The sequence below is a fragment of the Mugil cephalus genome, chromosome 16 (assembly GCF_022458985.1).
Source record: "Mugil cephalus isolate CIBA_MC_2020 chromosome 16, CIBA_Mcephalus_1.1, whole genome shotgun sequence".
Classification (NCBI taxonomy): domain Eukaryota; kingdom Metazoa; phylum Chordata; class Actinopteri; order Mugiliformes; family Mugilidae; genus Mugil; species Mugil cephalus.
The window spans coordinates 99204-126132 of NC_061785.1; the positions used below are offsets into that span (position 1 = coordinate 99204).

At 42.2% G+C, this 26929-nt stretch overlaps 2 protein-coding genes across 3 annotated transcripts; both read right to left on the reverse strand.

Annotated features, from left to right (window-relative positions):
- Positions 1-1475: 1475 nt before the first annotated feature.
- LOC125023011 (protein phosphatase 1 regulatory subunit 3C-B-like) lies at positions 1476-8070 on the reverse strand. The gene is made up of 3 exons (XM_047610061.1): positions 7342-8070; positions 5213-5595; positions 1476-4861 (listed from the first exon to the last, which is right to left on the reverse strand). The coding sequence occupies exons 1-3, from the start codon at positions 7353-7355 to the stop codon at positions 4296-4298; spliced, it is 963 nt and encodes a 320-aa protein (XP_047466017.1). The 5' UTR covers positions 7356-8070; the 3' UTR covers positions 1476-4295.
- A 3773-nt stretch (positions 8071-11843) lies between these two features.
- LOC125022872 (rho GTPase-activating protein SYDE1) lies at positions 11844-22561 on the reverse strand. 2 transcript variants are annotated; one of them, XM_047609847.1, is made up of 14 exons: positions 22319-22561; positions 19194-19438; positions 18587-19016; positions 18172-18513; positions 17734-17929; positions 17361-17524; positions 16919-17032; positions 16743-16831; positions 16503-16640; positions 16305-16431; positions 15975-16141; positions 14374-14647; positions 14029-14292; positions 11844-13595 (listed from the first exon to the last, which is right to left on the reverse strand). In XM_047609847.1, exons 1-14 carry the CDS (start codon positions 22401-22403, stop codon positions 13408-13410), a joined length of 2823 nt encoding a protein of 940 aa, XP_047465803.1. In that variant the 5' UTR covers positions 22404-22561; the 3' UTR covers positions 11844-13407. The 2 variants fall into 2 exon arrangements, with proteins under 2 accessions (XP_047465803.1, XP_047465802.1); XM_047609846.1 differs by having other exon boundaries at positions 19194-19441.
- Positions 22562-26929: the final 4368 nt, after the last annotated feature.

Consider the following 26929-nt stretch of genomic DNA (forward strand, 5'->3'; position numbering starts at 1 on the left):
GATGTATTGTCTTAAAACAAGTCCCAATATCTTGCTGAAATGGTTCTTGTTAGGCAGTTGTGTCTTATAATAAGTGTAATGATTTGAATGAATGAATTAGACAAATATACTTGGTAAGATTTAGATTTTTTCCAGTGTTCTTCAGTCCTAGAAGTAGAACTAAAACTTCTGGAAGTTCTAGAACTGCCCGTAATGGGATGTGTGGTTGTAGCACATCAGACCTTTTAATGATTTATAAGCAAACACTAAAATCTTAAAATAAAGACCTACGGGAGCCAGTGAAGGACTGGACAGGCTCTGGTTCCCATGCTCTTGTTAAAAAAAGCAAAAAAAAACAAAAAAAAAACATGATGCAGCAGATAACAACTCTTTTGGTCTCTTACTGAGTGAACGTCTAACCCTCCACTAGTTCAGTTTCTCATTAAATACTAGAAACATGGAGATGAAGCTAACTGTGCTAACAGTAACACTAGGTGAGCAGAGAGACTGACATGAGATGGAGGGACGGTTGCCTCCTAATCTGAATTCACATGCAGAGAATCATCTCTTATATAACTACAGTGTAATCTGTCAGGCTGGGAAGCCGGAGTCCAACCATCTGGTTTCTGAAAATCTCATTTTGCAAACTGATATTTGAACTATAGGGCAGCTCAGTAGTGGTGGTTAGCACAGATGCCTCACAGCCAGAAGGTTGTGGGTTCTAATCCTTTCTGGATTTTGTTTGCATGTACTCTCTCTCCCTGAGATAAACCAGAGACCTGTCCAGGGTCCAGGCCCCCCACCCTGAGATAGACTGGTGACCCTCCGGCTACAGAAAATGAATGAATGACAGGTTTACTACAAATGAACAGATTGATTTTAGACGAGGTCCCAATACATCATCTGTCCAGAAAGTCTAGAAAAAAAACACAGAAATCAACTCCCAACTCAAATGATAGAATCTAAAAACATGGAATAATTGAACTTTAGATCCCTCAGAGTCTGTTTACAGATCATTGACTCTCCTGAGGTGTTTGAATATTTAATTTTAACATTTGTTACTGAGAGAATATGGGCAGCCAGTGAGGCTTCATTTAGTTTGAGTCTTGATTCATTAAAACTGCTTTTGTTCCTGAGATCTCCTGAACTCCAACATGGTAACTACTGTACTCCATGTGGATATCAGTCCTCTCTCTTCATGTTCAGTCATCTGGATGTTAATCTGAGAACTGAGCCTCAGAAACAAGAATGTTATTCAGTCTGTCAGATTCCATCTCATCTCTGCTCTTTCTTCTTCTGCATTCAGCTGTTTAGTGGGTATAGCCACAGTTATCCCTAAATAAAAGTCTTTACATATATAACGATATTTGCCTCTAGTAAATATAAAATAATAGCACTAATTTAAAAAAAATGAAATACTTTATTTTTCATAACTTTAATCAAGTCATTCCATTTTCTGGTGATAAAGTCTTTATTAAATAAATGAAGGAAAGCAATTTTATAAATGATAGACTTTTATTCACACAAAAGGAACAATCAGTCAGGTCCTGCTTCCACCGTACATCTCCACACCAACGTGACATTGCACTTTAGATTTCAGTGTTCAGGTTCCCTAAGAAATCAAGAAAGATTTCCAAACACGGAACGACTTCTACTAAAATCAGACAGCTCTCCAAACACTTTAAAGCTGCACACTGCTAGAACATTCAGATCATTCAAAGTGGTTCACCTTTCAATTATTTCATGAACTTCAGGAGCCTTCAGTATGAACATTTCAAAACTTTAAACACTTTACATTTCACCTTCTGTTACATGCTTCATACCAACAACACACACACTAACACACACAATAACACAGTGACAGCAGCTATAATCAGGGTAAGAGCACTGAGGAAGTTGAGCTGGCAAAGGCTGTTAAACAGGATGAAAGTTTCATAAGAGACGACAGGAGAAACTTCATCAATATGACGACTATTAAAGGTAGCAGGAATAAAAACAAAGACAAATCAGTAAAACTGTTTGTTCAGTCACAGCAGCAAATCTACCACTAACAGGTTCCAGGGGAGCTGGTTCCAGAGAGGAGGTTTCCTATGGGCTGGTTCTTGAGGAGCTGGTTCTAGAGAGGAGAAGGTTCCCTAGGGGCTGGTTGTAGAGGAGCTAGTTGTAGAAGACCTGGTTCTAGAGAGAAGGTTCTCTAGGGGCTGGTTCTAGAGGAGCCTTCGACCATCCAACAATCAGTGACACAGTCTTGTGGGACCAACACCACCATTCTTATTGTTAGCATTTAGTGCATAGTCACCAAGAAGAGCTGCTGAGACTTCAGTGTTTATGGCGTCTAACACCACAGACACATTTATCAAAAATGTCCAAAAAAGCATTGAATAAGGTCAGCTGGACGCTTTTTTGGATTACCATGACCTGGATGACTGAGAACCTTAACAGACATTTATCAAAAATGTCATTTACAATCCCAGTGAGGATAGGGCTGGTCCTAGGACCCAGTTCTGGTCCATTTCAGTCAATGAATATGTTTAATCTGAAGTTAGGTTCTTCAATGAATAAATTCCTGGAGGTTGATTGTTCAGCTGTTGGAAGGGATTGCAGTCACAAGTCTGGACTCTTCTCTTTAGCCAACTAGCTTAAGGCTACCAGATGTTGGATTGGGCCTGAGGGTTGACATAAAATGTTTGTTCAGTCATTGGTGAATTATGAATCTTTCTTTATAAACTTGTGCCCACCAGGTGTTACTGCAGGATCTAAGACTGCTGAGGATCTCCAATGGCTCTGATCCTCTGAGGAGTTTCTGTTGAGAAGTGAAAGTTCAGTCGACATGCTGGTGAATGAGAATAAGGGATGTTTGCATTTAAAAATACATTAAATTAAATTGGAGCAAATCACCAACATGTGATAAGTCCTCGACCTGAACCCCGAATCAATCGTCCTGATCGTGAGTTCTCCAAAGGACTTGGTCCCTGATGTTCCTCCTCCTTATGGCGGTTTTATGAATAACTTAATCCAGGGGAGGCCAACCAGGCAGAGACCAAGAGCCACATTTTTTACTGTTACCGCAAAGAGCCACATCATACACATGGGCACACATGAACATCACCCCATCCCTTCCTCACACACACACCTTTGCTCAGCCAGATTTATAGTAAATGTCACACACCAACACGATAATGACAGAAAGACCACAGGCCAGTCATTTTCATCAATGAACACTGTGTGCACTGTCTCACACAGACAAACTCTCAGTTCAACTAAGTCCACAAACAAAAATGTAATCATTTACAATAGCTTTTTTCTTTTACTATGCATGTTACTTGGTGGGACTTCTGGCATTCCTTGCCTTGAATAATCCTCTTCAAATCTGGCTTGTATTCCGTTGTTGTCACTCGAAGCAATTCTTTCACATGGGTGTCAGTCAGAACAGATCGATGCTTTGATTTCACGTGCGCTAATGACGCCTGACATAAGGCAGAATGACTTGCCATTACGTTCAACAAAAAAAATATAAACTCTCCCACTCTGTTAAAAACGTCCTGTGTTCATCTTCATATTTTCGTTTTGCTGTGCATTTTTCCCTGCCATTTTGAGAGCGAACTTGACACAAATTGTTTATTCAAATGATCTTGCTCCTACTGGGAAACGTTGAGGTATTTTCACCCAACGCACATGCGCGTTTGACGAAAATACCGTATTGAACTCAAGCGAAGTGAAGCGAAACTTCAATACGAACGTAAGAGCCGCATGGAACCAGGCAAAGAGCCGCATGAGGCTCGGGAGCCGCGGGTTGGCCAGCCTTGACTTAATCCTTTTACAAACAACTCCTATGGAAACTATAATGAAGCCTGTGACAGTGCAACAGGAGTAAGGCTCGTCATTAATCTCAGAGAGGTTCAAGAAAAAACATTCAGATCTCAAAGCTCTGTGGATTCTTGATTGTCGCGTGGTTCTTTATATGAAAAGAAGCACATCCTTGTTGCATGGAGGAGTTCCTGTTGTCCGTTTCAGTGAAGCAGCTTAATCTTTGTTGAATCTGGACCCAGATTTAAGCCCTTAAACAATTCAAAGTTCAATAGTGAAGGTGTCCACATTACAGGGATATTTGGAATGAGAGTTCAAAATAGGTGTTTCAGGTTCTGTCTTCAGCGTTCTGTCTTTAATGTTTGTCTTTAGTTTCAGTTAAAGTGACTCTAGTGAAAGCAGTGCCTGGATCTCATCCACAGAAGGTGATCAGTGCTCATGTGAAACTCATGTGGAGCTCTACAGAATAAAATTACAGTGAGTGCATCTTAAAAACGTCCCATGGTGCCTCACCAGTAGGGGGCACTGGTCTCTACACAACCCCAGCTCTGCCACTCTGGGAAGATCCCTGCCAATGTCCTGGGACTTCCAAAGGGATTAAACTCCATGTCCTCCCTATTCTCTCCACTGTGATCTCTCTGGATCTCCAGCCCCGTAGAGTTCTTAGAGTTTGGACCTGTCAGAACCAGGCGGTAGTTGTTCCCTAAGTTGTTGTCCCAGAACGTCCGGTCATTGGTCCGGTACTGAATACAGAACTGGACTGTGTTTTGCTCCAGGACGTCTGGGGCTGAGATGGAGAAGGAAAAGATGTCGGTGTCGGGACATCCATACACGTTGTTCACATACTGACACTCAACGTCCTGGAACGACTTCCATGAGTCAAATGTGATCCGGACTGAGACGGACTTCTCGAAGCAGATGTTTCTCACCTGGACAGTTCCAGACAGGAGGCGGTCCTGGACTGAACAGGTCTCCAGACAGACCTGCTGGGTTTTCAGTCGGTTCCTGAGGTCCAGATAGTCTGCCGCTGGCTGGGTGAAGTCCAGAACCAAGCCAGAACCACAGTCTGCTGGGTCTGTATTGAAGTATTCAATTTTAAAGAAATTAACACAAATGAAAATAGTTTGATTAATAAGATGAAGAGTGTCTGAGTGAACTGATCTAAAATCTGTTTAGACAACGTTCTCATAAAAACTCCACCTCAGTCAGAATTACAGCGATAAATTAATCAATTCATCGAAATCGATGAAAATGATTTCTAACCTGATTTCACTGTATCTGACTAATTGATTGTTTCTATTGTTTCTATTGTTTTCTGTTAAAAAAAAAAAAGCATATGGATTATTTTCTCCACAACTCCATAATAAATGTCAGAAACTAAATTTGCTGTTGACTTATTTTCTCTATGACACATTTTAACATTTACCTTTGACATCTCTGAGACTGAATTCTGCTGTGGCGCCTCCTATCTCAGTCAGGTGGAACTGCAGCAGGTCCAGCGGGTCGTCCTCATCATCGTTGAAGACGTGGATGGCAGTGAGCGACAAACCTCGAGAGTCTGCAAACACCACCTCCTTCTTCTTCTTCTTCTTCTTCAGCCTTGCCTGGCAGCTGATGGAGGTCGCCATGGTGACGTCAGCACCGCTGCAGCATCCAGCAGAAAGAGAGGCTGGCGACAAACAGCTGTTGTCATAGTCACCGAAGAAAGAGTGGAGAGGAGGAGAGCTGGCCAGGCAGATCCTCATCGCCATGTCCACAGGCATTATGGGAGTCGGACTTCCCGAACCAGGGTTCAGGACGTGGATGACCCTGAGGACAGACAAAGTGAATTCATGTGTTCTGTCAGTTTGACGAGGAAACAAACTAATCATGAACACTCTGAGGCATGTCCTCTGCTAATGTCCAACAGCTTCTTTACTGTCCAGTCTGAGGACATCCACTGAGAGACACGCAGTGTAGACCATGTTAACACAGAGGAGGCCCGTCCTGGCCTCTGATCACAGATCTGATGGACATGTCTGCGGCTAGTTCAGGTTTTAAATAAGACTGATGCATCTGTAACGGCTTCCTTGTCACCATCTGCACATTCTGGTATGAAGGGCTCGTATGCGTTTCTGGCTATAAATGCAGGTCTAAGTGGACCAACACAAAAAAAACAGCAAAATTGTTCAAAGTTTTCCTTATGCTGACTTATTTCAGACACAGTACTGCATGTTACGTTCCTGGGTGTGCTCTGCATGTTATATTATATACAGTCAAAAAATGTATGGTTTCCCCAGCGTGTGCACCTGCACCAATTAACCCACCTGATTATATAGACAGCGAACCAGAGGTCTAAAGATACTGTCACCTACTCACATAAATGTGCACAACACTGATAAGAAACAAAAAATGTGTACATTTGTAATCCTGGTTCTGCCTCCGGATTGGCTGACAGCTGTCAACAGAATTTAAGAACTTTTCTGCACAGTGTTTGAAAAATGAGGACCCTGGCCTTTCATCAGCTTTCTCCAAGCTGTCGCTCACTCAAGCTCACTCTTGTTGTTTCTGCTTCTGTCCTTGCATTTAACTTCCTCCGTGAACTGACCTGCCCAAGAGCTGGATGGATTCAAAACGATAATTAACCCTCCATGGGTCCAGGAACCATATGTGGTAACTTGATGTCATTGTTCCTTTTTTATCGTCATGTGGTTTTCATTGAGAATACCAATCAGAGAAGATCCAGGAAACATCCTCAGGTCTAATCAGGGTCTAATGTGGTCTACAAGGTCCACCTCTGATCTGGTTTATTAGGAACCATGAAGAAGAACAAGTGTCCTAATGTTTCTAATGTGATGATGTTGACAAGTGTCTGAATCAGCTCTGATGTTCTAATGTGACAAATACATGTTTACATTAGTTTAAGGACCAGGAACCAGACATGAGACCAGGAACCAGATATGAGACCAGGAACCAGATAAGAGACCAGGAACCAGATAAGAGACCAGGAACCAGATATGAGACCAGGCACCAGATATAAGACCAGGAACCAGACATGAGACATTAATTCATCTGGATTTACTAAAAGAAAAATAGACATTCGAAATTTTTCACCAAAGTAAAACAGTCTTCTTCTGTCCCACGATAAAGGTCTAGGGTTGAAATATAGAATTTCCAAATAAATGGTAAAACTGATGTGAACATGAACCAGTAACAAAACCTGCAGCACAAACGTGAAAGACGTTCTCACAGGACCGTGAAACGACTTTAATTACAGTATTTCGTTCTTTTAACTAAGTAAATACAGGACTGTGATTCAGTCAGGTTTAATCTGATGAAAACATGAAGAGCTGCACCTGGAACATGAACTGATAAGTTGATAAAAAAAAAAAAAAAACTTCTGATGATTCGTTCATTTATTCAGTCGAAACCAGGGGTTGATGAATCAACTGTTATATTATATTATATTATATTATATGTTCAACTGTGAAATTATCGACTCATTGGTCATCGACGCATTATACATTCTCTCAAGCGGCTGTGGCGCAGTTTCATTCATGTCGGTCCGTGTCTCACCTGGTACAGTTCATCGATATGTTCCTCTCGGTAGAACCCAGTAGAACCCGGCAGAACCAGACCCAGAGACCGGTCGGAGGTTTTTCTACTTCTGTTTTCACTTTTTCTTCTTTTTATTTTTCAGCCATTTTCATCACGAACCTTCAGCCTCTCCGCGGGACACGCCCCCTAGACAGGGAACGGGCGAACAAACCAATCAACGGTCTGAAGCGTCAGCAGTCAGCGCACTCTTCCAGCCAATCAGAGATAGCAAGAAGCTAAGATGGGCGGGGCCAATCCTCTACTGGATTATACTGGGGGTTTATGCCCTGGGGACGGACTGGCAGGAATAAACTCCATATTAACCTAAAAGTACTTATAATTTATTAAGGGTGTAACGATACACAATAACCACGGTTCGATACGTACCTCGGTTCGGTTCATTTTCGATACAGGGAACCATGGGAACCAATGCAGAACCTAAATTTGCTTGTTGTTTATTTGCCTGTTTATTATTTGTGAACCAAAAATTTATTCTAACAATATACAACATCTCATCTCATATCATCTTATACTACCACTTATCCTCACTAGGGTCGCAGGTGTTGCTGGAGTGTGTCCCAGCTGTCATTATACAGAATATGGAAATAAAATAAAAAAATAGAATACCATCGCAACGTGCTGCCTGGTAATATGTTCAACGAACTAGTATCAAGTAATCAAATATATATGTAAAACCATCTTTCAAATAAATAAAACATTTTCAAGTAAACAACAATATATGTAATATAATCAAAAATAAAGCACTTTTAACTATTAAAATTAGTAGGATAAGGTCAAAGTCAACTGCATTTGCACTAAGGTGCTTTTTTTTTGTATGTTTTTGTTCTTGTTGTAATGATGTTCAGTCTCAGGTGGTGCTGTTTCAGGTGAGGTAGCAATTGTCGTGTTGCTTGAAACGTACCCAATCTCAGCTGAACAGTGCTGGAACACTGCCTTGGTTTTATGTACCTGACTTTCTCTTTTGCAGTATTTAATCAGGAGGCTGAAGTGTTCCCATGCAGGAGATGTTAGCAACAAGGAAATGTCTTGAATCTCTATTTTACTGGGCTGCATGTGTATGCAGACAGAAAAAAACAAACAAACAAACAAAAAAAAAAACACAACTTCTGTTCTGCAAACACGTCTGTTCACAGGCCTGTATGGAACCGAACGTAATGTACTGAAACGTTCAATACAAGGATGACAGCTTGACAAGGATGGAAACACTGGGGCATGTAGGTTAGAACAAATATAATAACAGTACTAAAATATAAAAATCCAAAAGGTATGTATGTGTATATGTGTGTGATAAGGTGCATTTGCAACACAGTGCGTTTACATGCAGAGCTTAATGGAGCTTTGAGGATGATCCTCTCTCTAGTCTCAGTGACTTTCTGAGCTTTAATAGAGACGTATTATTTGTGTGTTGACTGAATGGATCCGTCCCCGTTCTCGTAACTGAATTCATTGTGTGGTTTATTGTGATGTGGGTCAGTCTACGGCTCCAGATTCTGAAATCCTGGTTTAATCTGTTCTTGTTGGTGACGTCTGTTTGGGAGCTGGATGTAAACTGAGGCCAGAGAAATGATTGTGCTGAGTGTCGGCTCCATGTCTCCAAACATGTCTCCTAACATGTCTCCAAACACGTCTCTAAACACGTCTTCAAACATGTCTCCAAACATGTCTCCAACATGTCCCCAAACATGTCTCCAAACACGTCTCCATACACGTCTTCAAACATGTCTCCAAACACGTCTCCTAACACGTCTCCTAACATGTCTCCAAACACGTCTCCAAACATGTCTCCAAACATGTCTCCAAACACGTCTCCAACACGTCTCCAAACATGTCTCCAAACAAGTCTCCAAACACGTCTCCAAACATGTCAGGGTGGAGGAGCTGGATGAGCTCTGGGAGGCTTTGCTTCAGTTCGTCTCTGGCTCCAAACACAGTTTTAAATCACTGCGCGCCAGATTAGGTAGTTTTGTTTTGTTTTAGGAATATTTAATTTGTTATCACTGAGTTTGACATCTTTAGACAGAAAGCCCCACTTTATTTTAATTGCACTCTTTTCATCAGATTGTGTGTGTTACTTCCCTTTTCCCTCAACGAGCTGGGTTTGTAACAGAGATTTTGTGTCTGACTTCAGGATTAGTTTGAATTTGTCTGGTGTTTGTCTCCTGGACATGGATATGAAATAAAATATAATCAGGTCTGAATGTGAAGCTTCATTCTTAACACTGGATCAAATCTCAGGTGAAATATTTGAGAAATAAAATTTGTTATTTGAGCCTTTAACTTCTTCTCAAAAAATATCAGGTCCATGTTCACAACCCTGGTCTCTGTGGACCCTGGTCTCTGTGGACCCTGGTCTCTGTGGGTCAGATTTCAGTAACATTGTGTCTGATTAATTAGTGATGAGTGATGACTAGAAACCACCCTGATAGTAATGACATCACTCTGAACTCATCCATCCACCCCTGGACCAGACCTGGACCAGACCTGGACTCGACCTGGACCCAGAGTTTCTAGAAACACCACAGAGCTCACGTGTTCTCCAACGTACACACAATTCAACCTTTGGACATTTTATTTCTCCTGGACATCATCACATTCTACCATTGAGTTCATTATACGATCCAGAAGAAGATGGAGATTTACACATGGAACTCCCCAGGACCCCAGTCACCAAGGCTACATGCTACATAGCAATGCTAAGCTACCAGTCACCAAGGCTACATGCTACATAGCAATGCTAAGCTAACAGCCACCAAGGCTACATGCTACATAGCAATGCTAAGCTAACAGCCACCAAGGCTACATGCTACATAACAATTCTAGGCTAACAGCCACCAAGGCTACATGCTACATAACAATTCTAGGCTAACAGCCACCAAGGCTACATCCTACATATCAATGCTAAGCTAACAGCCACCAAGGCTACATGCTACATATCAATGCTAAGCTAGCAGCTACCAAGGCTACATGCTACGTAGCCAGTGATGGGGATAACGGCGTTAAAATAAACGGCGTTACTAACGGCGTTACTTTTTTCAGTAATGGGGTAATTAACTAATTACCATCTCCATAGTTGTAACGCCGTATCCGTTACTGACAATTAAATGGGGCTCGTAACAAACTAAATCTGTCTGTTATCATCCAACTTGGTGTTGGAACACCAACAACAACCGCATAGGTGATGATGATTGGTTAAGGTGGAGTAAGCTTTGATGATAATCTAATCAGAGGCAGTGTTCAGTTTACACACAAACCACACATGCACACAAGGACTTCTCACCCACACCCAACCAGCAGAGTTGAGCGGCAGCAAAGTCGAATGTGAAGGAAAAGTTGTGAGCCATCAGTGGTTGGATCGGGGGACTCACTCCCCAAGTATGAACACTCACCCTCAGCTTCTCACCATCTGCTCTTTGCTCTGTTTCATACCCGCTCTCTAACCAACAAAAGCCTCATCCTCCATGAACACATTCAGGAGAACAACCTGGACTTCCTCTGTCTAACTGAAACATGGCACAAACCAATGGATTACTTCTCACTTAACCAAGCACCACCCTCCAGATACACATACATAGACCAACCCTGCCAAAAAGGACGCGGTGGCGGTATTTCAGTAATCCACAGAACGGACATCAAAATCACCACACTCCCCATCCCAGCAGTGTCCTCTTTTGAACATATTGCATTTAAGCTCCCTGGCCCCTCCCCTTTGATTACTACTGTCATTTACCACTCACCCAAACTGAACCCAGATTTTTTCACCGACCTCTCTGACCTCCTAAACCAGCTTGGTGCCATTCCTCCATCAGTCCTCCTCCTTGGCGACTTCAACATCCACACTGACAACTCCAGCTGCACACACACCATTGAACAACCTCTATGAAGTCTTTCAATCTGGTTTCCGCCAAAAACTGAAACAGCCCTCCTCAAAATACCTAACAATCTCCTCCTGTCTGCAGACTCTGGCCATGTCAGTATCCTCATCCTCCTGGACCTCACTGCTGCTTTTGACACAGTCCACCACTCCATCCTCCTCTCTCGCACTGAAAAATCACTTGACATCACCGGATCTGCACTCACCTGGATCAAGTCCTACCTCTCCAACCGACAACAATTCATTCCTCATCCACTGCCCCCCTGGCACAAGGTGTCCCCCAAGGCTCGGTGCTTGGTCCCCTGGAACTCGTTTAGTCGCTCCAGTATGCTCATTTTAACTGTACGAATAAAATGTATCATTATTATTATTACATAGCAATGCTAAGTAAACAGTCACGAAGGCATGCTTCATATCAATGCTACGCTAACTTTCACTACAACATAGCTGTATTGTCTTTAATATTTGTAGTAATTATGTAGTAGTCAATTATCCCACTAGATGGAGAAAAAGGAGGCACAGGGCTAACATGATAATTTTGGTTTGTGTGTGTGGTTCATGTCTTAATAATGACACAACAGTCCTTCAGTTAATAACAATAATAATAATAAATTGGTTTAATAGATGTTTGGGAGATTCAAGCGTACACACTCCAACGCGTATGTTACGTTATCTGCAGAGAAACATCGTCATCAATAAAACAGAAGTGCTTACAAACCTTGTGCAAATTATTATAATACTGACAAAAACAACGGAAACACCATCACAGTTAGAAACTCTGTACCGAAAATACTGACATACACTGCAGATCACATCACTCTGCTGCAGAACCAGCTGCCACCAGCAGGGGACATGATGTCTCAGAACAGACTTGGAGATCTGTATCAGCAGAGCGACGGTTATGCAGTTTGTTAACAGTGCAAACAGCCCGGACAGTCCATCTTAGTCTGCCTTAGACCATCATAGACCACCTTAGATCCACAATGGTCCTCAGTGACCCATATTATCCAACCCTGATACCCAGAACAGTTTAGTCTTCATGTCACCGCTGTGACTGGAAGTGATGAAACGTCTTCCTGACTGATACCGTCAGATTCTGGTTCCTCCACAGCAACGCCTCAGAGAACTTCAAGGTGATGCTGACACCCCCTTGGGTACTGTGACAGGCATTAGAGAAATTCAAGTTCTTCTTCTTATTCTACTGGAGCTACATCTACCTTTGGATGAAGGAAATAAATTAATTGTTCTTTTGGCACAGCGCACCCTCCAGTTCAGAAACAAGACCTGGACCTGGTCCACGTTTGGTTAGACAACTTCTTCATCTCCTCTGTCAGGATATTTTTATGAGGTGTAGTCACATGAGGAAACTCCCAGGCATGTCTGACATTTGTTTCTTAATTTTTCTTTTCTCTTATTCCCGTTGGAAAAGGGAAAAGATTTTCTAATGAAACAAGATTCTTAATAATTCTAAATAATTCAATCTTTAGATTTATGAAAAGAATATTTCTGATTAGGAGAATCCCTGATAAAAATAATAATACTAATAATTGTATGATTTATAACAAAAATGACTCACTACACAAACCATTTTAATGGGTAAAAAAATGTTTGTGCAATTTGTCATGAAAACTATTGTGGCCAGTACAGTTTTTTATGTGTAATTAAATAAAAAAAATTATATTTCATCAGCATTCCAGACGTTTTATTCTCCTTTTTTTATTCTTTGTATTTTGAGGATTCTTCATTTCATCATCTTTTGATCTCATTAAAATCTGTTTCATGATGAAATTATTTGTTCCATAATGATAAGATGCAGAAATAGTTTTATTTCATCATCTTGATAATTATTCATTTTAATTATTCAAGTAAATATTTGAGATAGTTAATATTATTTTGTTTGAATGAATATCATTAAAACTAATAATGAGAAAGAAAAACACATTTGAATATTATTCCTCCCAATCAAGAGGTTAAATGTGAATTTCTCCATATTAAAAACAAATATAAGTTATATCTGAAGGTTTTCTCATGTGTATTTGTTATTAATCAATAGTTTAATTTCCTGAAATGAAGTCAACACCTCCCCCTCCTCTTTCTCCTCTTCCTCCTTCTTCCTCCTGGTCTTGCTCCTGCTCTTTCTCGTCCTCCTCCTCCTACAGACAGATGTTGATCTGTTTGGCCAGCTCTCTGTCCAGGTCGTGGATCAGAGTATCAAAGTCCTTCAGGCTGAGTCGACAGTTGAATGGAGCATCAAAATCCATAAACTCGTCGACGTAGAGACCTTCCCCAACTCCTGAGGACCAAGTCTCCTTCTTCTCGTCCACCTCTTCATCTCCACTGCCTGAAAAAGCAAAAAATAAATGGATAGAATTTAGAGGGGAGCACTTGACATATCAAAGCTCCAGAGTTATTTTTATATTCTTGGTTATATACGGTGAAACAGAGAAATAGTTTTACATCTAAGCACATTAGTGCTGCCCCCTCCCAAACACACACACACATTTAACGACAGTCCTTAATGACAATTATTCCTCCAATCCCTTAAAACTGAAAAAGCTACTCAGATGAAATGTCTCTAAACTCTAAGTCAAGTTGACTTTATTTAAATGCCTTTTGGATGAGATACTTGGATATTTCTGGTTGAGTGGTGAACAGATGAATGGTGCTGAAGGTTTTTAACACCTGGTGTTTCTGGTAAACACTGATTCTTCATGGCGGCTGACGTGTAGTTCTCAGGTGACCATATTTATTTGTATCAAGAAACGTCTCTTTACCTCCATCACTCTCGCTTCCTGCCACCTCATCGTAGTCCGCTTCCTGTCCTGTGAGGATGCTCCAGTCGCCGGCGTACCGGTTTATTGGCGGTGGACTGTCCAGCCGGGTCAGACCACCACGGCCTCGCCGGGATACCACCACCTCCTCTTTAGGCTGGGGGGGCAGAGCCAATGGCAGCGGACCCAGGGGACTGGGGGTAAGGGCAGGGGATGGAGGAGGGGAGGCATCGGTGTTGTCGTCTGCTGGGATGCGATGGGCTGGCACTATGGAAGAACAATCAATGTGAGGCTATTTCCATGACAACAGAGTGCGCAGGGATTCAGGTTAAAGAGGTGACATCTCACCTGGCCACAGCTGCAGCAGGTAGTGCAATGCCTCAATGTGGCGTTTGAAGTCCACAGCGCTTGCCATCTCCTCCTGGCTAAAGCCCTTCCCTGCTCCTCTACAAGACCTCCCTCCTCCTCCTCCTCCTCCTCCTCCTCCACCCCTCCAGGCTTCCTGGGTCGGTGTGAGGAGAACTGGCCCAAAGCAGACGGCCAGGTTCTGATGGGTCATCCTGTTGGAAGAGTTGAAGGACGCCACTAGACTGAGATGGTCTAGGAGGAGAGACAGGGTGGCCTGGAGACAGCGAGACACAATGAAGATGGAGAGACAGCTGGACGTTGTCAAGAAAAATATATTGTACTGAGAAGGTTGGGTACAAATGGGTTCTACTTAGGATGCTGGTTTCTCCTGGGTTCTGTTGATGGCCCTGGGTCCTTATATCAGCAGTCAAGTTTACTCTTAACTCAAACTAAACACAAGTCATTGCATCTGGTCCTAAATGTCTCAGAGCTTTGTGATGTAATCTTTTAGTTTCTCTGGATGTCATCACCTTGACCTTGAAACCAAGACCTGCCCTTTAATGGCAGAGAAATAGTGCGTAAGGCCAGAATTCATTATATAGGAAGGAGGATGATGTGTGCCATTATTGGTCACATGGCACAAAGTAATATGTTTTATTAATAATGTCGATTTGTCCATATATCTCCCAGTTTCTATGGTGGAGAAACAATGAGCAAACTGTCATAATTTTCAGTACAATGTTTCTGATTATCACCTGCAAAGGAAATGGACATTATCATGAGGAAAAGAGATGTTAATGGCATTATAGAAATGTATGAGGCCTTGTGGGAGGGGCTTTGACTATAGAAGGGGCTGCTTGGGCCCTACTCAGGGAGAGAAGTGGTGGGTTACAGAGGAGGTAACAGTGTACTGAGAGTCTTAAGTATTGTGGCAAGTCGAGTTGCTGCAGAACTCGTTTTCCTTTCTTTCATTCATATATAGGGTATATTGTTTCATTGAATTTGTTTGTTTATTTATTTATTTATTTTTTGGTTTGTACATATTGGGCACTGTTTGCACCTAGTGAGGAGGAGAAATAAATAACCACAACATCATTTTCTGACTAAGCCTGGATTTGTTTGGAACGAGCAACGAGCTTGGAGGAAGAACCCCACAACACTAGGTCCAGGCTGGATTACTGTCCTTTATTACTGTCTCCAGCCTCCAAATACTGCTGCAGCAATGACCCAGATACATCACATGAGTCCAGGTTTAGAGTTTAAACTCCTCCTCCTTCCAGGTAAGGCCCCTGAAAGGCCTTACTCCACTTGTGGTTCCTAGAGGTTCTAGAGTGGAATGGGGGGGTCTTCAGCCTTCAGCGTCAGGACCCTCTTCAGCTCTCAGTTTGGGTTCGGGATGCAGACACCAGTCTGATTATTTTAGGTCAGTCTGGAGGTCTTTAACGCTAATAAATAATTAACTTGGACAAGTTTTAGTAAACAGATGAAACGCTGTGAATGTCCAGAAACATGGACCTACCCCTGAGATAGAACTCAGAAATATGTCTGAAAATACACAGGAAAGTCCCAGCAGGATGATCTGGTCTGGTCTTATGTCTTACCCTTTCTGGAGGTGGCAGGCAGGACAGCAGCTCCACGGTGCTCTGAGACAGTTGGGGGTCGAGAGTTGAAGGTGGGGGTTTTTGGTCCATGGCCTCCCGGACCACCTGGTACAGAGTCCTGGTAATGAGGGGGGACGGCAGCTCCCTAAGGTAGTCCTTCAGTATACCTGACAAAATAAAGACTTTATTATTATTATTATAATTATTATTATTATTATTATTATTATTATTATTATTATTATTATTATTATTATCCTCTGGTCCAGTCTTGTTCAGAGGATTAAAATGACCCAGGTCCAGTCTCAGGTCTAGACAGCTGTGTTCTGGCACCTGTGATGACGTTGATGTCAGGGTAGAGGTCCTCAGACAGACACACTGCTGAACTGTTCCTCTCGAACCAGTCTCTAAGCTCCTTCTTCACTGCAGCAGAACCACAAAGTCGGTACAGACCCACCACCTGGAGAAGGACAGACACCATCAGATGAAAGACAGACCTCAGAGGACAGCAGAGATGGATCAGACACTAACCTTCAGTCCTCGTCGCTCTATCTCTGCCACAGTTTTCTGGATCAGCAGAGGGACTGGAGACGTAGATCCTTCTTTCTCCACAAGGTGGTGCAGTTCAACCCCAAAGACAGCGGCAGGCGTAGATGAATCATAGTTGGACTGTAGATGTTATATGTTCACCATGGTGGTAAAAATGAGGACGAGTGATTCGACAGAAAAGTGTTGAGGCTTAGATCTGGTGTATCAGTAGATATGTCCTACCTGTGTGTCCCATTTCTCCTGTAGAGACAATTTGACAAACAGAAGTCCTCTGGGCTCTAGCTTCACACAAAGCTGGTGACTTCGACTCCCTGAGACACAACATGGTGGGAAAGGTTTGAGCTGACTGTCTCTAACGCACATTTAAACCACCACAGAGATGATGAACAGCAATGAACCTTTAAACAGAGGAGGGATGGACACTCCACCCAGACAACAGATTCTGTTTCTGATTGGACCATCTGGACTCGGGCCAGTTGCTAGTTTAGTTCCTCCTGTTCCATGTCGACTGGCTGCAGAGACGAGACAAATTAATACGTTAATGGTTTGAAGACCATGGTTCTCAGTTTTGTTTAGTCAGCGTTAAGGTTGTTTTCATTATCAGGGAACAGGAACATCACTGTAACCAACCAGAACCCAGTGTCCTGATGTTGATGTTAGAAAAATGCTGCTGTCATTCTAACCTGAAGGTTCATGAGATCATGCCATGGTTTCACTGGTACAGTTAGGGTTAATAGTCTGGTCAGTAATTTAATACTGTTACTCCCACCTGTAAATTGAATCTGGTTTTAAACTTTAAAGTGTTTTGCCCCCCCACACCCCTCTTTCCAGGACTGGTACCTGGCGTTAACACCACAATGCGGAGCTGCCGAGCTCGCTCCAGCTCCAGGTGGAAGGTGTGGTTTAAGGAGAGAGAGGAGCCTCGCATGGTCAGGTTGGCTGTCCTTGCTCTCGTCACTCCATCGACCTGGATGGCCAGGAACACGTCCTTACTGTCCTCTGACCTGGGACAAAAGACACCCACACAGAGGGAGAAAGGTGACGTAGATTTACAGGTCTTCAACACTTTGTCTTCATTAGACGTCAGTTAGACATCACTTTGACATCTAACTTGTGATTGGTGGTGAGGTGTATGATCTCTGGGAGGGGATATTGATACCTCTGGATGGTGCTGTTATCAGATGTACATCTGCAGCTCATTGTGCGTCCCTACCTGGGGGTCTTCATCTCCTCCAGGCCCAACAGGTGGACTGTCAGTAAACCCGTCACCCTCTGGCTGCATCTTGGAGGGTTGGATCCCACATACAGCTGGAACGAGCTCACGTCGCATGGCACCTCCTGGGACGTCATATGTTGAGAGGCATGTTGCCGTGGCAGCAGCTCAGGGGAGTCCCCGTCACTGAGATACCCTGAAAGGAAAACAGTGATTTTACATTTTACAGAAAAACTTATTTGGACCTTGTATTAAGTTAGTGAACGCTGATGCTAGTAATCAAGAATGAGTCCACACTGACTTTTTGTCCTAATAAGAACCTTGTGATAAAACTGGAACCAGACAAATCATTGCTACTAATGAGGTCTGCCTCCTTGTTAGGTGCAGGGGTCCTGTTTGTTTGTTGTTTCTGTCATTACCAGATATAAAGGTCTTTACCTCCTTTATTGGCTGAGCGTCCCCTGGATGCTCGTCGCAGTGGTCGGGCTGGGGGGGCAGAACTATCCAAGTGATACCTGCTGATCACGTTTTGATTGGACAACACTGATGATGATGCTGCATTCTTATTGGTCGACTCATCACTACCCACTCTGCTATCGTTTCCATGGCGATGAGTGCGGGAAGATGAACGAAGGCTGAGTTTGCGGCGAAGCTCGGGAAGTTTCTTCATCTTCAGAGACAGTTTCCTCACAGTACCAGGAGATCTCACCCTGTCAATCACTATTCCCGATAAGCCCACTTTCTTCTGGGAGACGGGGCTAGAGTCTGAGGCGGGGGGGTCTAAGGGGGACAGATGGAGACGATCAAACCAGGTGAAGATCAAAGAGATAGGAGGTGGACCAAGACCTGTTACCTGTCTCTGTTCTGATGTCCTCTGCAAAGTGGAAGACACTCGGGTTGGACATGACAGGACAGTCACTGCTTTGACATTCTGCTCCAGGCGCCACCGTCTTTGCTGCTCCTCCCTCCACCTTATCCTCCATCCTCCTCCATATCTCCTCCTCCCTCCGAGGAGCATCCTCCTCCTCAGGGATGGGGTTGTACCAGATGTTGCTGCCGCTGTCCTCCTGAGGACGCAGCTCGTCTGAAGCCTGGGACTTTCCTGAAGACAACACCCAGGCTCGACTACTGCGGTCCAGGCTCTGCAGGTAGGTGCGCTGGCCAGACAGTTTGGTGCCGATGGACATAGGAAGAGGATCAGCAGCGCCTCCTGCTGGTTGGGAGGCTTCCTGCTGGACTGGACTAACAGGGACACAAGGTGAACTGGCCCTGTCCCCATGGACCTGAGTAAGGAGACACAACAAGGTCAGATGACTGAAAAGAATGATTGGTCCAACCTTCAGAACCAGAATCAGAACCACATACAAGGATTTTTAATCTGTTGTACAAAAACACAGAAGTTAAATAAGCAGAAAAAATAAATCTTGATCTAACATAAATTAGACCTTAATTTACTGTACCTTGTCTTGGGCCATCCTCTGGGACCAGGCTGGCCCAGGTGCATCCTGGGATATTCCAGATGATCTTGTGGCAGAGGCTGGGGACAGGAGAGGGGGCAGGGCTTCAGAACCTTGTCGTGCCCACTGCTGTTTCTTAGCAACGGTGATGTGGTTACGAGGAGGGGAGGGGGGGTTGAGATCTGCTGGTGATGACGATAATGGTGGTGATGAAGAGCTCTGGAGAACAGCATCAGGTCTGAGCGGAGCTTCTGGATGAAACAGAGAATCATCACCTTTGAGTTCTGGTTCCGGTGTACAGACTAGTAAGTAGTTTACTAGAAGTAAACATTTGATTCCTTTCTCTCCATCTCCATCTCAAATATGAGAAATAAAATCTGGAAATGAAAGATGAGGATTTAAAGTTAGTTCTTCCCCTGCCACCGTCGCCCTCAGGCTGCTCTGGGGGATTCAGGCCAGTTTTTGTAAAGTGTCTTGAGACAATCTGTGCTGTTATTGACGCTATAGAAATAAAATTGAATTCAATTCAATTTAAACTCATGAACATAAGTTTCTGTCTCCACTGAACCTGTTCACATTAAAACTCTTGATTCAGATATAAAGTCACTATGAACACAAGACTGAGACCAGAACAGATCCTGGATCAGTTCCAGTTTGAGATGTTATTGATACAGGTTCTGTTTTTGGTGTGACTGATTGATGTTATTGTCCATATTGTTCATTATGTCCAGTCCCCTAAATATAAGGATTCTTCTGGCTCTCTGGTCAGACACAATTTGGACATTCAAGGACCAACTTGTGTCCTTCTGTCTGGGTCTGGCTAGCCCAGCTGTCTATTCAACTTAATTAAACTTATTATTTCATGTTTCATCAGACATATTTAACCTGAGGCTCATCTGAACTCATTCAGTCCTCCTTCATGGACCTGGTCTGTCCTCCACTCATTCTGTGGTCTTAGAGTGTCTCTGCAGATCTGGTGAATGTGTCTTAGTCCAACCAGGAATGAAGACATGGACAGACCTGAGAGAAGACACCACCCATTGCCTTTTTTAAGCTTAATCATTGAAATAGACTTGTTTGTCTTGAGTAATAGTCTGCGGAGGAGCTTAACTCCCTGAGGCGTCCTCAGGGAAATGTCCTCATCTTTATCTGCTACCTCGTCCTCCATGTTCAGCTTCTGTTCCTTCCTAAACTAAAACTACCTCCCATCATGTGACTGAGGCCACAGACGACCTGAGAGAACAACTAATAATAGTCCGTCTGTGTTTAATTTCTAGAATCGCTGATCAGCCAGGACTGGGAGGTGGGGTGGGGGTGGGGTGGGGGTAAATAAACAGCTGTTACTGTGCAGATGTCAATGAGCTCTCTGTGGGTATTACTAAACACACTGCTGCCTATTCACTATTCATTAGTCTGAAAACACACTGAACCAGCTCTGACAGATCCTACAGTACATCTACATGTATATACCCACACACACACACACACACACACACACACACACACACACACACACACACACACATATATATACTGTATATTCAGTTGGACTGAATGAAGTCAAACTCCAGCTCCTTCAAAGGGAACATACCACCGTCCTCTGTTTTTTTTTTACTCACTTTTAAACCTGAAGACAAATAAAAAATACAATGTCCATGGTTAAAATCTAAACTTGTCTCTGTAACATCACAGGAAGAGATAAACAAGAAGTAACAGCACACAGCTGCTGTAATGACAGGAAACGTTTAGAGCCGTGTGTTCAGATGAGCAGATAAGTTCTGATCTGCAGCACCATGAAGAAAACTTGGTTCTCTTCTTGGTTCTCAGTCTGACCACATGGTTAAATAGAGCTTAATCTGGTTCTGGATACCTCAACTAGTAGTTTAGAGTTAGGGTTAGCTTAGCGCAGAGACTGGAAGCAGGGGGGTGTAGTTAGCGTAGCTTAGAACAGCTTAGCATAGCTTAGCACTGCTTAATGTAGCTTAGCACAGAGACTGGAAGCAGAGGGAGCACAGTTAGCATAGCTTATTCAGCTATCAGTATCTGCCGTTGCAGTGATGATAAAACAGTTATAGCTGCTTGTCCTGTTGTAGAATCTGTTCTGGTCTGTAGAATCTGGTCTCTATCTGTTTCAGACTGACCTCTTCCCTGGGGAGGTAGGTTAGGGTAACATCACGATAGCATGCTCTACATAGACCCTGGATCTATACAATATATATAACATTAGCTAATACAGTGAACAGCAGACTGTTAGCATGTAGCTGAGGAACGGTTTCTCTCCTCCAGAGGTCACATTATATAACCCCCCCCCCCAACCACCACCACCACCACCACCCACTGCTGGGAATGTAAACAATGATCTGAGCTCAGGCCTCAAAATCACAGCAGATAAACTCAGAGACATGTGAGAACAGCAGAGGACTGAACTGGGACATCCAGAAGAAAAGAGGATGTCAAGAAGACAAGAGGACAAGGATGACAAAAAGACAATAATAAGACAACAAGAAGACTCAGATTTCCATGTCCCACTTTCCTTTTGTCAATAAATGAAGTAGTTTCAGAGATGGACAACGTCCAGAGATGTTTGACATGCGATGGAGACATGTCCACAATCAGCTGACAGTCATGAAACATGAAGACTGGTGAAGATCTGAGGATGAGACTCTAAATGGACCCGACTGCTTGGTTAGCCTGAAAAACTGTTTGTCCTGATTCCTGTTGAACTGGGACTGAAGATGGAAACTCAATAGAAACACGTCAACTCAAATAAACTGAGGACCTTAAAGCACTAAACATTAGTACAGGGTCAGTACTACTTTAATCTGAGACAAACTGTAACTACTTTAATCTGAGACAAACTGTAACTACTTTAATCTGAGACAAACTGTAACTACTTTAATCCGAGACAAACTCCAACTACTTTAATCTGAGACAAACTCTAACTACTTTAATCTGAGACAAACTCTAACTACTTTAATCTGAGACAAACTCTAGGTACGTGGGTCGTCAGTAGACTCAGACTCTGCTCAGAAACAGGATGTCGAACTTCAGCCTGAGCTGAAGCTGGTTCAGAATGAGGCATTCACTGACTCCTGTACGTGATGGAAAACAGAGTTTCAGCTTCTCACCACTCAGTTTGGGATCCGTCTTCCTGCGGCTCCGGTCTTTGCCTCTGAGTCGGGAGAAGGTCCTCCTCAGCAGGGGCTCAGCCATGTTTTCCTCCTGGTCCTGGTTCTGGTCCTGGAGGTGTGTTCAGGAGATCTCCTTGTCCTCTGGGAGCCAGAGGAGAACTTCAGCCTCGGCCATGACTCCTCGTCTCCTCCTTCGCTGTGTGAGAGCTGCTCGACAGGAAACGAATTCCACGCATTCTTTCCCAAACTCCCCCTTCTCCCCCTTCTCCTCCCCCTGTTCCTCCTCCCACTCTCCTCCCTCTGAGCGGAGGAGGTCAGCACTGAGGGCTCATGGGAAATGGAGTTTCCCCTACAGATAGTTCAGAAACAGTTTTTATCCTTTAGGGGTAAAGTTAGAAACTCTGATCTAAATATGACTGCCATCTGTTTCCTTGATTGTTTCATTAGCTTTGAATTCATCACTAAAACAAAAAACATAGTCTAGAACTAAAAACCAGCTTCTACTGTAAATCCCTCACCTGTTTGGCCTCTCCATCAATAACCTCCATATATAGATTTATACCTGTCCCCAGTCCACCTACACTCAATAGGCACATTAATATTTACTCTATTGTTTAGTTGTTTACTGTTTTAAATACTACTATTTTCTGCATTGCACCAATTCCATTCATATCTGTGCTACTGTGTGCTTTTATTGTATATATCATATTTTATTGTGTACAGCTGCTGTAGCTTTTATCTTTATGCTACTGTCGTTTTTAATTTATTGCTCAGAGAATACAGAGCTGACAAACTGTATTTACTTGTTTTTCACCAGCCCATGAAAATAAAAACTTCTTCTCCTTCATGTCTGACAGCAGAGAAGATCAGATCCTGGAGAACCGGTTCTGATGTGAACTGGTAAAAATGAGCCTTTAATGGTCTGAGAGGCTCAGAGGGAGGAGAATGGAACCAAATGCAAATCCTCCAACTTTCAAAGAATTGGAACGATTCTTTCTGAGAATATGAACCACTATCCTGAAACCACAGAGCTGAGACGAGGCCTTCAGGTGAGTTTAAATCAGAAAGAGGATGGAGGATGGATGGATGGATGGATGGATGGATGGATGTTCACTAAGACAAAACCCTGTCACTGTTGTAAGAGTTAATGTGACAGCAGAAAGGATGGAGACGTGTCCAGCAGAGGGCGCTGCCACCTCACATATAAACACAGAGACACATGGGACACATGTAAAGAAGGTGTGCAAAGCATACAGTGTTTGTATTTGTATCAGTGTTTGTATTTGTTGAGGGAAAAATGTATTTGTATTTGTATTCGAATATAATTCAAAGTAGGAATAAATATCAATTTTAATTACAGGACATGTAAGTGTAAAAATAAGTATTCTTTAATTAACTATTATAACAATTATGGATGTATCTGCAATAGGGGTGTGCAAAACATCCAGTATTTGTATTTGTGTTTGTTGAGGGTAAAAAACTATTTGTAGTCAAATAAAATTCAAACCGTGTGTAAAAATACATTTGTTCTTTTAGTTACTCTTCTAATTTAGGACATATAAGTGTTAAAATTATAATAATTGTAGTATCTGCAGTATTGGTTGATGTTTTCATTAAATGCAGCTAATAGAGGTGATTTATTCTGTCTTGAAGGGGCACAACACCACTATGATGATGATTTGGTTCTTGTGGGAGACAATAGGGGCGACTGTTTAATCCCTCAGTCTGGTCTAACAGGTTTTAACCCCTCAGTCTGGTCTAACAGGTTTTAATTCCCCAGTCTGGTCTAACAGGGTTTTAATCCCTTAATCTGGTCTAACAGGTTATAACCCCTCAATCTGGTCTAACAGGTTTTAATTCCCCAGTCTGATCTAACAGGGTTTTAATCCCTTAATCTGGTCTAACAGGTTTTAACCCCTCAGTCTGGTCTAACAGGTTTTAACCCCTCAATCTGGTCTAACAGTTTTTAATTCCCCAGTCTGGTCTAACAGGGTTTTAATCCCTTAATCTGGTCTAACAGGTTTTAACCCCTCAGTCTGGTCTAACAGGTTTTAATCCCTCAATCTGGTCTAACAGGTTTTAATCCCTTAGTCTGGTCTAACAGGTTTTAATCCCTCAATCTGGTCTAACAGGGTTTTAATTTCCCGAATCTCGTCTAACAGGTGCTAATCCCTCAATCTGGTCTAACAAGTTTTAATCCCTCAATCTGGTCTAACAGGTTTTAATCCCTCAATCTGGTCTAACAGGTTTTAATCCCTTAATCTGGTCTAACAGGGTTTTAATTCCCCGAATCTGGTCTAACAGGTTTTAATCCCGCAGTCTGGTCTAACAGGGTTTTAATCCCTGAATCTGGTCTAACAGGATTTAATCCCCCAGTCTGGTCTAACAGGTTTTAATCCCTCAGTCTGTTCTGACAGTGGCTGGGCCCTCTGCATGGTCTGACAGGCAGCGTTGAGCTCGTGAGCGTTGAGACGTCTGGGCCATCAGGGTCACTCAAAAAGATTTCAGCTCTTTAATTGCTGCTAATTGAACCTGACACGTCTTTAATTAATTAACAGAGGAGGTTAATGAATACAGCTTTGACTGGTGCCTCCAGATGTCCAAACCTGGTGTGTCCTCTATTTGTTTCTCTGTCCTCTGTAATGTGTCCTCCATCATCTCTGGTCTGGAGCTGAAATCAAATATTGTTTATTTTGTTTTATATGTGGGCTTTAGTCCACAGTTTTCATCATAGTTTATAGTTGCACTCTAATCTCTCTCATTTATTTGTTTTTATTTTTATTTTTTTGTCATTTATTTTAGTTTTTTTTTTATTGGGTTTATGTATAATTTATTTTACACACGTGAGGAGTTACAGGTTTATTTTGTATCTCTCACACTCATACAGATGATATTTACTTAGATGTGCCATTTCATTTAATTTCCTTTCATTTTAAAATGAGGTAAAGATGAACAAACAAAAATTCTTATTTTTTGTCTGGATTAAATTAAGTGGACGTTTTCAGTTTCACTCCTGTTTCTTCTACATTTCTAAACTTGCTGAGATGATTTTACATCTGTTATAATTTCCTCCGTCCTGTCTTTTCTTCTTTTTTAAACAATTGATCAACTGATTTTATTTATTTATTTAGTAAATATTTTTTTCTCTCAGTCCAGAATATCTGTTTAGTAGCTGTTTATATTTAATTATTTTTCCTTTACATTTTGTTCATTTAGATTTTTGTATATTACTGTATATTTTCGTGTGTGAGAGGGAAAAGTTTTTTATTATTCTGTTTATTTTTCTGTGTGCTGTTAACAGTAAAGTGAAACTGACAGTAAAGAAATCTTGAAATCCAATAAAAGTAGCCGTTGTTCAGAGTGTTAATTTATATAAATAAAGATTTAGTGTATTTATCTGTTGGCGCCAGTTCATCATAAACTCACTGATGTTTTCTAAATGTTTTGAGTTTTTATTTCTTTTTAGTTGTATCATTGTGACGTCTTTCTGTGGAGTCAGAATGTCTTGTGAGCTGTTATTGTTCAGTGATGACACTCCACATTTATCTGATTTTATTTATAGGGTTCATCATATTTATCTCAGTCATTTATTCATACAGCGTTATCATTCTAATAAAGACAGTCTGAGGTTAATTCTTAGTCCTTATGTCAGATATTATAGTTCAGACATCAGCAGGGAATTCATACGGCGCCTCCACAGGATCAAAGGATTATTGTTTTTATTTATTTTGTGTGTGAATGAAAATCTACAAAATTCTGATTCTGTTCTTAAAATGTAAATAAGTAAAGAATTTATTTCAACCTCTTTCATGGATCAGACATAAATGCTCTTTCATCCATTAAAACTAGAGAGTTATAAATGATGATGATGTCTCTCTCTCTTCACCCTTTTGGTGTCGCTCTTTCCTCGCTCGCTGACTCTCTGCTGGGATGGAGGGAATTCCCTCGACTGGGACGACTGGAAATCCCTCTGCAGCGCACACACTCAGTACTACACACCACTACACAACAGTACACACAGTAAGACACATTCACACAGAGTAACACACAGTAACACACTGTAACACACCCCGCACCACAGCCAGGAGCTGAGGTCGACGCTTTGTTTCCTCGTTTATTTCCATTTTTCTGGATTCGTCTGTTTTGTCCTCGATTTGTTTCTGGTTCAGTAACAAACACAGATGCAGTAGAAGAGACACTTAGTGAACACAATAGAGAAACGTTAGAGACAAAAGAGACACATTAAAAAATAAATGATAGAGACATTTTACAATAGAGACAATAGAACCCTAACCCTAAAGTAGAGACACATTAGAGACAATGGAGACACGTTAGAGACAATAGAGACAACAGAGACAAGTTAGACACAATAGAGACATGTTAGAGACAATAGAGACAACAGAGACAAGTTATACACAATACAGACACGTTAGAGACAACAGAGACACATTAAAAAATAAATGATAGAGACATTTTACAATAGAGACAATAGAACCCTAAATCTAAAGTAGAGACACATTAGAGACAATAGAGACACGTTAGAGACAATAAAGACACATTAGAGACACGTTAGAGACAATAGAGACCAACAAAAGAGACTCAGGTGAA